The following is a 12840-nucleotide window of genomic DNA, read 5'->3' as shown; positions in this document are numbered from 1 at the left end:
AAACTGGTACCTTTTGGAGCCTCGAAATTTTGTTACAGAAGTTTTGTAAAAGAAGCGTTGCAATTCCCTATACTATTTGCTTCAATGGAATATTTTTTTTTTAAGAATACGGTAGTCAACGTCATGCGGTCGTGTCTTGAATACCACCCTCCTACTTTTTATCAAACAATCGACGTTTTTTGCTCTGTACTATTCATGGTAGACCATTCTCTTCAAATTTGCTCAGAATGTTTCAATAGATTGCAGCTGTGGTACATTTTGAGAATTGTATCCTTTCGGAATAAACCCGATATTGTCTTGCCGCAAGGTCTGGCCAAAACACTATTTTGTCATTTTTATGGTACTTATATTCAAAGTTTTGAACCCATTTCATGCACATACTTGTTCACCGTTTTTGAATCAATCGGATATTTTTTGCCCAGCTCACGATATGATTACGCCGACCGACCAGGCGTTTCCGCTCTCAACTTCGCTCGAACTTTGCTCTCTTGCAAAGTGCATTTTCGTCCGGAGCCAGATTTTCTTTTGAAGGTATCTCCATTCTCGAAGAGTTCTTCAATAATGTATATAAATGTTTTTTTCTATATCCAAGATTTTTAGATTAGTGGAACACTTCACATTAATTTTTTCTTTATTTCGCTCACAAAAATTGCAAATCAATTTACGACGATCTTCTTCCCACCACGCCTTTTTCCCAACTAAGTTTCACTTGACAGAATCAACTAGTCGAGTTACTAGTTATATAAAAGTGGATCTTCATTTTGTGGAAAAGGATTTTTCGATTTGTGCAGCACTTTGGAATCGTAGACTAATTTAGAAGTTGTTCGGATTTTTTTCCTCACACGTTAATACACATTTCTTAGGTGAGTGTAATAATTTTATAAAAGTCGTCAATCGAGGCAAAATGCACTCTTCCTGGGGTAAAATACACCGCAACAAAGGGACAAGAAGCACCAGAGAAGCAAATGAGGTAAAATGCACCCCGTCTACGGAGCAGAATGCACTACAATATTGGGGCAGTACGACTCATTTTGTCATCCAATAAATAAAGGCAAAAAGGTTTTCTATGGAATACACTCGAGCGGCATGGTTTTGGGAAACACTGTTTTTGATTGTCTCTAGCACCGATCGTAGCTGTTGAACGATCCATGACCGCCGATTGGAATTCCGGACAATGCTGGAAACGAGATGAAATGTAAGCAAAAAATTTGTTTACAAAGAGTCCTTTTGCCCCGAGCTTAGGGAAGCGTTATTCTGCGAACGTAATAAGAGAATGTTTCAGGTTACATAACGGTGATACTCATTGAAACTTACCAATATTTCATCAGAAATATGTTGCTCGACATATATTCGATGCAATAACACTTTTCGCTGATGATAAACCTCAATTCAAGAGCTAAAAACACTTAATTTAGCCGAGAAGAAAATTAGACCGTATGCAACAAGAACTTTTTTATGTATTGATTCACATTTTCTGACATTTTAGTGCTGCCAAAATGACAGGGTGACTAAAGAAAACATAGATTCAAATAATAGAATCATTTTTTTGTTATTAAAATGTTTCTCCATTGTAAATCAGATGGGGTGCATCTTGCCTCAACAATGCTTATAACCCCAGGTACCCCTACTGGATTTTTTGTTACTTCGACATATCAAATAGTTTCCCTTCGATTTATATCTTGCCTTTATTAATATCCCTCGATGACAACACTGTTTACCAAGCGTCCCCTCTACAATTTTATTATATGGAGACGCATTATGATTTACTGTCAAGAAACGGATGGTGATTAAAATATTGTCAAATAAATTTGTGGTATAGAACATTGCAATGATTAGCAGAAAAGGCAATACTTGCACCTCAAATATATACACTGAGGTCGCTTTTTACGCGGTTTGTTTACGCGGTTATTTTCAGATTTTGGAATCTACGCGGTTTTTTTACGCGGATTCCGAAATTTACGCGATTTTTTTACGTGGTTTCTTTTTACGCGGCACGTATATCCCGACGATGTATGATTTTTTAACGCATTTTCACGCAGAAACAAATTTCCCCGAGTTTGAACACATTTAGCCTTAAGGGCACCATTTTGAACTTTTTAGAAATTGGAAATTTTTGATGTTTTTCTTGACGCCGTTTTATGAAATATACTAAAACCATGCCAAAACTGTTTTCGTAGAATCACCGTTTTGTGCTCAGTTTTCGTTCAATTTAACTTCTGTTTTTTTTAAAGATGGGTAAGTAAATGCTAATATGTGGAAAAACTCTTGGAATTTTTATATTTTTTTTATATTTTATTATTTTTTTTTTATATTTTTTTTGGCTTCAAAACAAAATGGCGACGAAAAAACATCAAGAATTTGCGATTTCTCAAAAATTCTAAATGGCTCCACTGTTGCCCCTTCAAACTCGACGAAATTTGTTTTTGCGTCAAAATACGTAAAGTTAAAAATAAAAAAAATACTATCTAACAATGTTGAAATGTCAAATGAAAAAAAAAAAGATTCTGAATAGATCTTACTAATTGGACAAAAAAATTACAATTTCGAAAACTCTTTACCTTCGACACATCAAATTAGTCTAGGTTCATGGAAGCAAACATAAATTGACCTATTGGGACGGGGAAATTCTGTCAATTTTTTTTATGTTGATACAGAGAATATCACAGGGAATGGTTGATATCTATTCATGTCGTCTGTGCTAGAAATGCTCGCATGTGATTGATTCATTGTTCGCGTAAAGTTGTCCTTGACACTTTTTATCGATTTTCACCGCTTTGTAATGAAAAAAAAAAGATTACTAGCGTATTACAAAATTGTTCATCATTTTGTCTATCTAACAACATATTGGTTATTGTTATCCATCATGTGGTTATGCTCTTATTATAGTTTGAAATCTGACGCAACACTTGCCAGTTATATTTCCAATTTTACAGAATGCATACCAGTATATGAAACAAAGACGTAACCCCACGTCAAAACATAAAATTTTTGTTTATCAGGTTTACTGCTCAAAGCGAACCAATACGCATAAAAATTCGAAAGATTTACTTTGTAATGTGCTAATATAAACAAACACTGCGACTTCTTCTTGTGAATGTGAATGCGAATCTTCTGTTCAAGTGACCCTTCTAAAAGTGAAAGATCCAGAAGCAAGCTCTTCCAGAAGAAGAAAAGTTGATAACGAGAGAAAATTTACTGTGATAGGCGTAGGAATTTTATTTGTACCGCTCGAAGACAACATTATTGACCACGCGTCCCCTTTATTAATTTCAGTATATGGAGACGCATGATGATTTATTATCTAGAAACAAATAATGACTGAAATTTGCACAAGAAACATGGTGCTGCAAAAGCAGCAAGAAGACAATACTTGTGTCTCAAATTAGCATCACAAACAAAAGGAAAGTAAGCTCCACTCACTGAGCCAAGCGGTTTCTTTGCTAGCGAAGCAATTACTCAACGCAGGACAATATTTGCAACCGACAACCGGTAGCTGCTGTAGTAGATACAAAGTAACCTGTTTGCTTGATCAATCACGGAGCCTAAGCTGATCAAGATGGTAGCCTTGCGAGTGGATTCAAGCCGGATGAAATGAGCTTGATGTTGTTGATTAATGCTCGTTTGCGATTTGCCTGAGTGTGTTTGCATTGCTGCGGAAGTTTCGGTTCGGTTCGGTGCAGTCTTCGCTTAATGGAATCGTCAAGTGTTACACATGCCGTCTGTAACCGGGAAGCAAATCGACGCACCAAAAACGGCGACCCCGGCGTTGGTTGGTAGATTGGATGTTCAAGGCTTGTCAGTTGCCAATGTGTGTCAGCTCGTATCGCACAAACTTACCGGCTGTAATCCGCGCTGGATGCTGCTGGTGAGTCCCGCTGTGCATTCCGCCAATAATCCAGGACCAGCGATGGCTTTGCACAGCAACCAGTGCGGTCGCCTCACGTCCGGCCGTCCGAACTGCATCAATCGCCGCAATGCATTTGATGTGCAGGATGGTGCGGTCCACCCCCTTGGGGAATAACCGATCCACCGGAAGGTGCATTTCCAGGATGCGGTATCTCATCACGAAACTATCGCTCTCCAGCGTAGTCTCCTGCAGCGGCTGAAGGTACTCGATGGGAACCTACGGGGAATAGAAGCGATACAACCAAATGCAATATTCGTTAGGCTGCTACTGGTGCTGCATCAAAGCGTCGTTTTTCGAAACGGTGCGCATTGTGACATTATAGCGGGGAAGGTTCCGCATTTCGCTCTTACCGCTTTTTCGTTGACGAAAAAGTACAGTCGCGTGGCTAAACTGGACATGTCCGAGGTGCAGTTCGCCTCGATCGTCTCCCCCGGATAGTAGGTCGCGGCCAGCCCACTGATGATGGGGTCGTGCTGTGGCAGCACTTCTACCGTCATGTTCCGACTGCCGTTAGCGAGCGCAAATTTGGGCGCATCGCCGGAAATTTCACACCGATACTCGCCACCGGAACGCCGCTCCAGGTTGGTCAACCGAATCTGGCACAGGTGCTGGTGGCAAAGGTTCTCGTTCGCCAGGACGACTCCCTCCACCGGAAAGGTTTTTATTTTGGGGCTAAGCATCGGAGCGTATCTGTGCGAATCCGGATGAAGGCAATTTTAGTTTCGCTAATTATATCAGTTGTTGTGTGAGATAGAGAGAGAGTGAAAGGTAAGAGGAAAAGGGAGGGACAGTAGGTAATAATTGGAAATGCGATCCTACCTGAAAAATTCCTGATTTCCTTTGTACCACTTGACGGAGTTTAGCTGGTGGGGTCCCAAGTCGTACGAGCAGGACAGCGTCACCGTGGCCCGATAGTCGACTACATCCGGAACAGTGATATCTGTCAGCTGCAGGGCCAGCACCTGGCGGCATTCTGTAATGGGACACGAATAAAAACGAGAGGGGGGTTTGAGGCTGACCGAATTACAACGCACCTTCTGTGCCAGTGAGGTTGATAAAGAATACACGTTTGAAATATTATGTTCAAACATTCGAACGCAGCTATAATTTATTTTCATAATACAGCATAAACAGAAGTAATTATGGCCGGAGCATCGAACGGAATTTGTAATTTAACGTGCGGGTTTGTTTATTTTTGGCATTGAATTGCCCCTGTCGCAGAGGTTATCTGGCAACCAGATTGGTGGAATTACATATCAATTTCCGTACATTTAATGAAAATCCCGGTCGGTTTCGAACAGGGTCAACACAAACACAGCACGAAGAGCATCAATCTTTTGCGTCCATATTTTGCGATCGAAAATAAATAATACACCTACAATAGAGTGGACCAAATACCGGGCGGTGAAATTTATTCAGTTTCGGATGCACCGCCGGTGGCTCGTTTATTATTGTTTTCCTATTCTCACACACAAAACAAAACGGTGAAATCGACCTCGTCATCATTGTTTGTGGTATTGAAATCATCCGTTGCGAAGCGCTACTATCTATTCACAAATTAAAGGACAATAGCGATTTGTATAGCTGGTAAAAAAAAAACATTCTAAGCAATCTTCTCAACAATACTATTTGATAAATTTACTAACGATTAATTAATTACTCATTTAGGCATTTGGGTTTTTTTTCCTCTATTTTTTCCCAGATTGAAAAAAGTATCAAATAAATGTAAAATGTTATAAAATTGAATTTGGAATTGAATACGAACAATTCCCTAACTGAATGCTTCGTGTACCTGAATTGACCTAAAATGTGCTCATCGCAGATTTGAAGCGCCACATAAAACAGCATTAATTTCAGCTGTGCTTTTAATGACTTTCCCGATTTCAATCAATTGCGTTTGTTTCTTCTTCCGTTCCGAATTCTGTGTATAACACGGGCGCAGGAAAAAAACCTGCGTAATTAATTGAAACTCACCGTCCGTGCGCAACGTTTCGAATCACCGCCCTAATGAGCTCTTTCCAGAGCCTCACTGGCAGGCTGAACATCAATGGTTGCGTTAGTTGATTGAAAAGAGGCGAAAACACAGTGCACAACCCGTCGGTCGTGCGGGTGTTAGACCGGACCCCCAGCCGCATCCCCCGCCCCACAGTCCACACCTATGTGCGTGAATGTGCGTTTGGCCTCGGGCTCCAATACTTTTTCTCTTCTTCTGCGGGGTACTCATCTCGCATCAACGGATAATAAAAGCACCAACCGGCCGGTCGAACCCACACACAAGTCACGCAATAGTGCCTGTCGGAAACACAGCAGAAAATTCCAACCAATTCCAGCTTTCCTTGGGTTTGCTCCTTCTTTTATATGGCCGTTTTTTTTTTGTTCTCATCACCCCAAAGGCGGGCACCGCTGTCTACCACCGGAACAACAGCACCAATGATCGGCCATCCATTGTTGGTTTGTCTTTCCCTAGCCCGTTGCCACTGCTGCTGCTGCTACTCTCGGGTTTCTCGATATTCAGATATTCAATATTGATATTGCGAGTTTATCGTTCGCCCCGGCAGAGAGATCTGTTATTGATGAAGATGAATCCTTTATGAGGTGCAATCAGCGTGAAGAGACTGGGCTCGAAAGCGGCCTGGCTGTCTGCCGCGTACAGATCAAAAATGAGCGCGGAGGCGCGCAGCGTTTGATTGCGTTTCGCGATGAGTTCGGAATGTTCTCATTGGCAGAGAGGAAGCTTTTGATTTGACTTTAATAGTGGTTTGAAAAACAGGTCAAGAATACCAGTTGCTAACATACAGTTAATTTTGAATTACTAAGTTATACGAATTTTTCGGTAATAAACCTCTTTCGTCAGAGCCAGGCAGAAAAAAAAAATAATGATAGAGTTAGGAAAAAAAGCTGAGGTATTTACCATTTATATGCACAAGTCAGTTTTTCAAGTTTTTTTTTTTTTCATAATCATATATGAAAAATTTGAAAAAAAAAATGTAGAATAGCTTTGCCAGCTAAAACAAAACTTCGGAACTCCATTACATTTTACGGAGAAACTTTAAGCAGGTATTAGACAAAGCAAATATTTGCTACTTTGGTACGGATTTAATTCAGTGCAAATAAAATTTGTACCAAAAATAGCCATTCGTGTGATGTCCGAACAAGCAAACAACAAAAATAAATAAAATATAACAATTCACAATTTGTATGAAATTCTTAAGGTATTATTCGTGAACCATCTTAATAAAATTCCAATAAAATATTCTAAAATTTGAGAAAAATATTTTCATAGATATAGCAATACCTACAAGTTTTTTTTTCTAAATTTTGAAACTTGCTTTTGCTTGTAAGATGTTTACGATTTTTTTTCTCGCGTTCTGGAGTTCCCTTTGGAGAGATATTATATTTTTAATGAGCCTTCGAAGCAGGTGGTAATCGAGCAAATTGAAAAAAATAATGATTTGAAATTGGTTCTAGGAAAGATGGCAAACCACATTAAAATAAAGTTTGCTACGCTGTTCATAACAAATTTAAGTGAAGCGTTGGATGACTGAGTTTCCAACCAGTTTAACGACACAAACCCAACTGACAAAAAGTGGAACTTAATTCCTTAGCAATTTTTACCCTCCTACCTAGATAGCGTCTTCGAAGCAAATGTTTGTATGAATGAACCGCATAATTTCAAAGTGTCAAAAGTTGTTTCAAGCTTCCTATGATAGAAAACTTTTCTATGTTAAGAGATAGAGGAATAATTTATTCGGCAAAGTTTTTGAGCATGTAAAAATATGAAACTTTTCTGAATTAACAAAATTCATATCTTTATTGAATTCAGAGTTATAAAATATTTTAAATGTGGGTGACTTTAAATGTAGTTTTTTGTATTTCACTTTTGTTAATGGCATTTTACAAAAGAACGTTGTTCTAAGGAATCTTTGAGGCACATAAAACACACATTTTTGCCAAAAGTCACACACTTTTAGAACTTCTTTACAAAGTTATAGCATTATTAGCTTTTTTCCGATAAATTAAAGAGAGTATAGGGTAAATAGGGGTAAGTGGAGGCATAATGTCAATACTTTCTGTCAAAGCTAAGCTGAAGTTCTACAAACTGTTACAGGTTCCATCTGTCGCAATTAACCCATATAAGAGAACTTTGTAAGAAAAAGTTCTGGAGACACTACTAACGGGTTTCGAACGCAGAGGACTTGATCGAAAGGTGGAGGTTGCATTATACTTTTGGTATAAAAAAAATCTATCTTTTCTATTGCAAACCGGTTCACCGGAGCCAAAATCGTTTGGAAAAGCAGCGGTTGACCAATCACGAACTCGCTCTCTGTTCACGATGTTTATTTCAGTACCATGTTGTAAGTGGCTCCGCCTTTTTTTGCGTTGAATTACGTCTTACGGAAACATAGAAAGCAAATTGAAAAACCAAAAACATCGAGAGCGTCACAAAAATTGTTCACTTACTCATGCTCAAAACTCATTCAATTTCCAATGATTTTCCTTCATTCTTATATCAAGTCATTTATTTGCTTCCAACCAACAGACATATGGGTCAGAATTCGTGAAACGGATCACTAAAAATCGCGATGTCAATTTTTTTCAAATAAGTATTAAAAACTTCAAGAGTTTCACTAGCGAAGTTGATTTTCCAATTTTTATTGAATTTGAGTATGTTAACAAGTTGTTATTGGCGTTCGGCACCAACTTTGAAAGCCCACATCTTTTGATAAAAAAATAACACCACCACGAAATTTTCAGGGCAGCTTCGAAATTTCGTCAAAAATACCTGTGATTTTTTTCAGATTTTTCAGTGCCCCAGAACATTCGATGCAACATTTCCAATGCTATGTCTGTTTAAAAACAATTTTGATCTGAATTTCAAATGACAATAACAACTTGTAAACTTTCTCAAATTCAATAAAAATTAGAAAATCAAGTTTGCTAGAGAAACTCTTGAAGTTTTTAATACTTATTTGAAAAAAAATTGACATCGCGATTTTTAGTGATCCGTTTCACGAATTCTGACCCATATATTGTCCAGATGCTGACTAAACTCCCCAGCCTGGTCTCGAGGTGTTGGCCTAACAAGCCAGTCGTCGTAGGTTAGAGTCAGTAGGATAGAAATTGTCTAGTACACTTAACAGTTTGCTGCGAAGTCTGTGTACAATAACCACAAGGTCGAGTTCTGAATCCCAATGTAGCACCAAGGTTTTGCTTTGGTTTGCTAACTAGACCTTTCGTCCCTAGCACAGCCGCCACTAAAGTATACAAATGATTTAACTTTGTGAAGGATTTGTTGTTGTTTTGCTCGCTCAGGTGTCCAACAACACCCCCACCGGAAGTATAACTCTCAGTAGTCACATACGAACGCTAGCATGCAGAAATTAAGTCTTCTTTGTTTATTCGGTCGCTGTAACAGGAGGATGATATAATTGAAACTAGATCGACCAGAAGCAAGCAGATTTGCGCAGCAGGGTGTATATAACACGGACCCTCCCTAGACCGTTTAGAAAAAAGTGCACCAAAAGATCTGAGTACACCATTTGATTGGTTAGGTCATATTACATCTCTGGTCAAAATCGTACGATACATCTTTGAGTATAGCTTCTTTGAAACTCGTAGAGTACAAAGGTGATATGAAAATGACGAAATTATGAAGCATGTTTTTCAACCACCATTGGATAAAATACCGTAAAATGGGGTGAATAGAAACAGTCTCCGCTAAATTTTGCAGTGTACGAAAAATACTGTAATGTTTATAACGAATATAAAATTTTCAAACCATGGGTCTAGCCTTTCTCTATCAATGGTGTAAATAACAATTTGACAATTTGATTTGTCTTTCATTGAAAAAAATGTTTGCTTTTTTTCAACCCAGCATTTTATCCTGTTCTGATGGAAAATTTGAATTTCATTATGTATAGAGATAAATAACAATTGCATCATCTTTATCGATACAAGGTGAAAAAAAAATTAAAATGTATTTAAATAGCGGAAATGCTTGATAATATTCATGAATGTCATCTTAATGTATGGATATATCCTAGAGTTAGGAACGAAAGGATTCCGTATTGAGTCAATCATTTCTACCGACTCAGGGTCTACTTGTATTTTGTCTAGATACGGCATCCAGTTAAACTTCGTGCTGGTAGAACTGGAATCTTGGTCCGTTTCATTCGGGTTGTTGATGCCTTTGTCAAATTTTCGTCAAGTTTTTGTCTTTTAGCTTGGTTGTCTGCTAAATAGGGTTCTGATAGAAGCTGAGGTAGTTAATTTCATATTTCGCTTGACAAAGGGACAGTTTTTATGTAGGTAACATTCATGCAGATTGCATCAGGCGGAGTGGATCCGGATTTTTGTACGTTTTTGAACCTTCTCAGCCTATTTTGGTCAGGACTTACAATCCTGACCAAAATAGGCTGAGAATGTTTCAGATATCATTTTACATAAAAAATATGATTCAGGTATCATTTTACATAAAAATATGAATTCATTTTTCAAAACTACTTGTATTTGTGTGAAACTATTCACTGTGGCGTTGTTTCTATTCGCAAATTTGTGAACCGGGAGTTTTCCATGAAACATAAGTAAAATGTTGATAAATACCTTACAGTAATTCTCAACTTCATCGTTTAAACTTGAAATGCGTTGCTACCGACCCAGTACAGTACACGTACTAGCCCAGAGTAGAACAAAAGAGCTTTCATAGGCAAAGTTTTTCGATAGGCAAAGATTCGCTCTGAACTTGAGTTTCCATTTTGTGTTTTTTTTTTAACTAACTGACGGTAGTGCTTTTAACCCATAAATGAGTACTTCAAGTACTTGGTTACAATTAAACAATCCGAGAAAATTATCTTACTTGATTCTTTGATGTTATTAGAAACTTGTAATGACATTTTTCAAGTTCAGAAGTTCTGTTTTTGTTCGCCCCACTGTTTCTATTCATTCCATTTTACGGTAACCTCTAAAACATTTTCTACACATCCCAAATTTATAATTGGTAGAAAGATTTGTTTGAAAATCTCACAGTGAAAAGTAAACTTGCATATTTATCACCTGTTTATAGGCTTCAAGGCGGCATGCGATTCAGTTAAGCATAACGAGTTATTCTAGATCATGTTCGAACACGATTTCACAGCGAAACGTTTGGACGGTCCGATGCAAGGTGACGGGCTCTCGAATCTGTTGTTCAAAATTACGTTGGACGGTGCATTGAGGCTCCTTGGTTTGTCGTTATCAACCGCAAAGCAGTGGAAGAGGCATTCGTGCCCTTTATGAAGGAAGCAGCGAGTTTCGGACTTACCATCAACTCAACCAAAACAAAGCAGTTCGTGGTTGGTAGAGAGCGTTGAGGTTCGTTGAGTTTTGGTACGGAGATTGTTGTAGATGAGAGAATTTATGAAGTAGTCGACGAATTTTTGTACCTTGGTGACAACAATGGTAGCCTACGCTGATTCTCTCGGGACTCTACGGCCATGAGTGTTGGTCGATATTGAAGGCCGGCTGGTAAGTACTTGGATTCTGCGTTCAAAGCTTGGCGAAAAATTGGAAATGGAGTGTACATGAAGACGCCTGATCGTGGGTATAAGGGTCTATTGGGGTAGAATATCGGGAATGGGTAGAGAATATTCGGGTGATATGGAGACGTATTTTGAATGAAGTTGTGAGTCGTTAACGACCTTTCATCATAAAAGTAAGGTAAAATAAGTAAGTTACAAATAAAACTGGTGGACCACACTGGTGATTTGAGATCACCTTCCACAGCGATAAGTAGATTTCTCTGTCTGTGTGGGAAGTATCGTCATACAAGCATACCTGTAGCACTGTTGAACATGTGGGCGCTTTTAAGCACCCTAAAATCATTCAATTGAAGTAGTTATCATTTTTCTACCCCTCATCAAAACGTTGGTAATAGTCTCAAAACTAAGCGCTAAGTTAATACTTGAAACTAGTTGAACGTTCCCGGCGATGCTCGGGATCTATTACTTACTTTACTTCACTTTTATGGCGACAGATCATTAAGATCCTATGCCGAATCCAGAATACGTCTCCACAAAACTCGGTCTTGGGCTGCTACTCTCCAGTCTCCCCTTACACCCGCTGCTCTGGCATCCTTGTCGACAGCACAAATCCAGCGCGTGCGCGGTCTGCCTCGAAGTCGTCGCCACTATCCGGTTCTCTACTAAATGTTATCTTTGCCGGTCTCTCATCCTCCATCCGTGCTACATGGCCAGCCCACTGTAACCTGCCGTGTTTCATCAGTTTGACAATATCAGCGTGTTTTTATACTTCGTACAGCTCGTGATTTATACGCCTGCGCCACACCCCGTTCTCTAGTTTGCCTCCGAGTATTGATCGCAGGATTCTATGCTCGAAGACCCCAAGCGCTCGTCGATCGGCCTCCTTCCACGTCCACGATTCATGTCCGTAAAGTGCCACCGGGAGGATCAGAGTCCTATAGAGCGCAAATTTCGTACGGATCTGTAGGATACGGGACCTAAGGTGGCTTCGCAATTTGTAATAAGCCCTATTCGCCGCCGCAGTCCGCCTCTTCACCTCGCGGCTCACCTCGTTGTCACATGTCACGAGAGTACCAAGATAAACAAATTCGGCGACCACTTCTAAAGTATTCCCATCCATCTCCACCGCAGCACCAACACCCGTAGAACTACCACGCTCTCTGCCAGCCACCAGGTACTTCGTTTTGGCAGTGTTTATGGTGAGTCCAATTCTCACAGCTTCCTTTTTGAGAGCCGTAAAGGCCTCCCCAACTGCTCTACGGTTAACACCATTTATATCAATGTCATCCGCAAAGCCCAGAAGCATGTGAAACTTAGTGATGATGGTGCCGCTCCTCTGCACACCTGTCCTTCGTATTGCACCTTCCAAAGCTATGTTGAACAGCAAGTTCGAGAGCCCGTCACCTTGCTTCAGAC

At 39.4% G+C, this 12840-nt stretch overlaps 1 protein-coding gene across 1 annotated transcript in view; it reads right to left on the bottom strand.

Moving 5' to 3' along the window:
- Positions 1 to 12840, bottom strand: part of LOC129717131 (uncharacterized) — a 150188-nt gene that overhangs the window by 29541 nt on the left and 107807 nt on the right. Inside the window, exons 2-4 of the mRNA XM_055666976.1 lie at positions 4727 to 4880; positions 4258 to 4597; positions 3838 to 4123 (exon numbers count right to left, since the gene is read on the bottom strand). Coding sequence (XP_055522951.1) covers positions 3838 to 4123; positions 4258 to 4597; positions 4727 to 4880 — 780 coding nt within the window. The remainder of the gene's footprint in view (positions 1 to 3837; positions 4124 to 4257; positions 4598 to 4726; positions 4881 to 12840) is intronic.

Source organism: Wyeomyia smithii, chromosome 1 (assembly GCF_029784165.1).
Source record: "Wyeomyia smithii strain HCP4-BCI-WySm-NY-G18 chromosome 1, ASM2978416v1, whole genome shotgun sequence".
Classification (NCBI taxonomy): domain Eukaryota; kingdom Metazoa; phylum Arthropoda; class Insecta; order Diptera; family Culicidae; genus Wyeomyia; species Wyeomyia smithii.
Note: the sequence above shows the minus strand (reverse complement) of the source record. Positions and strands in the feature narration are given on the sequence as shown.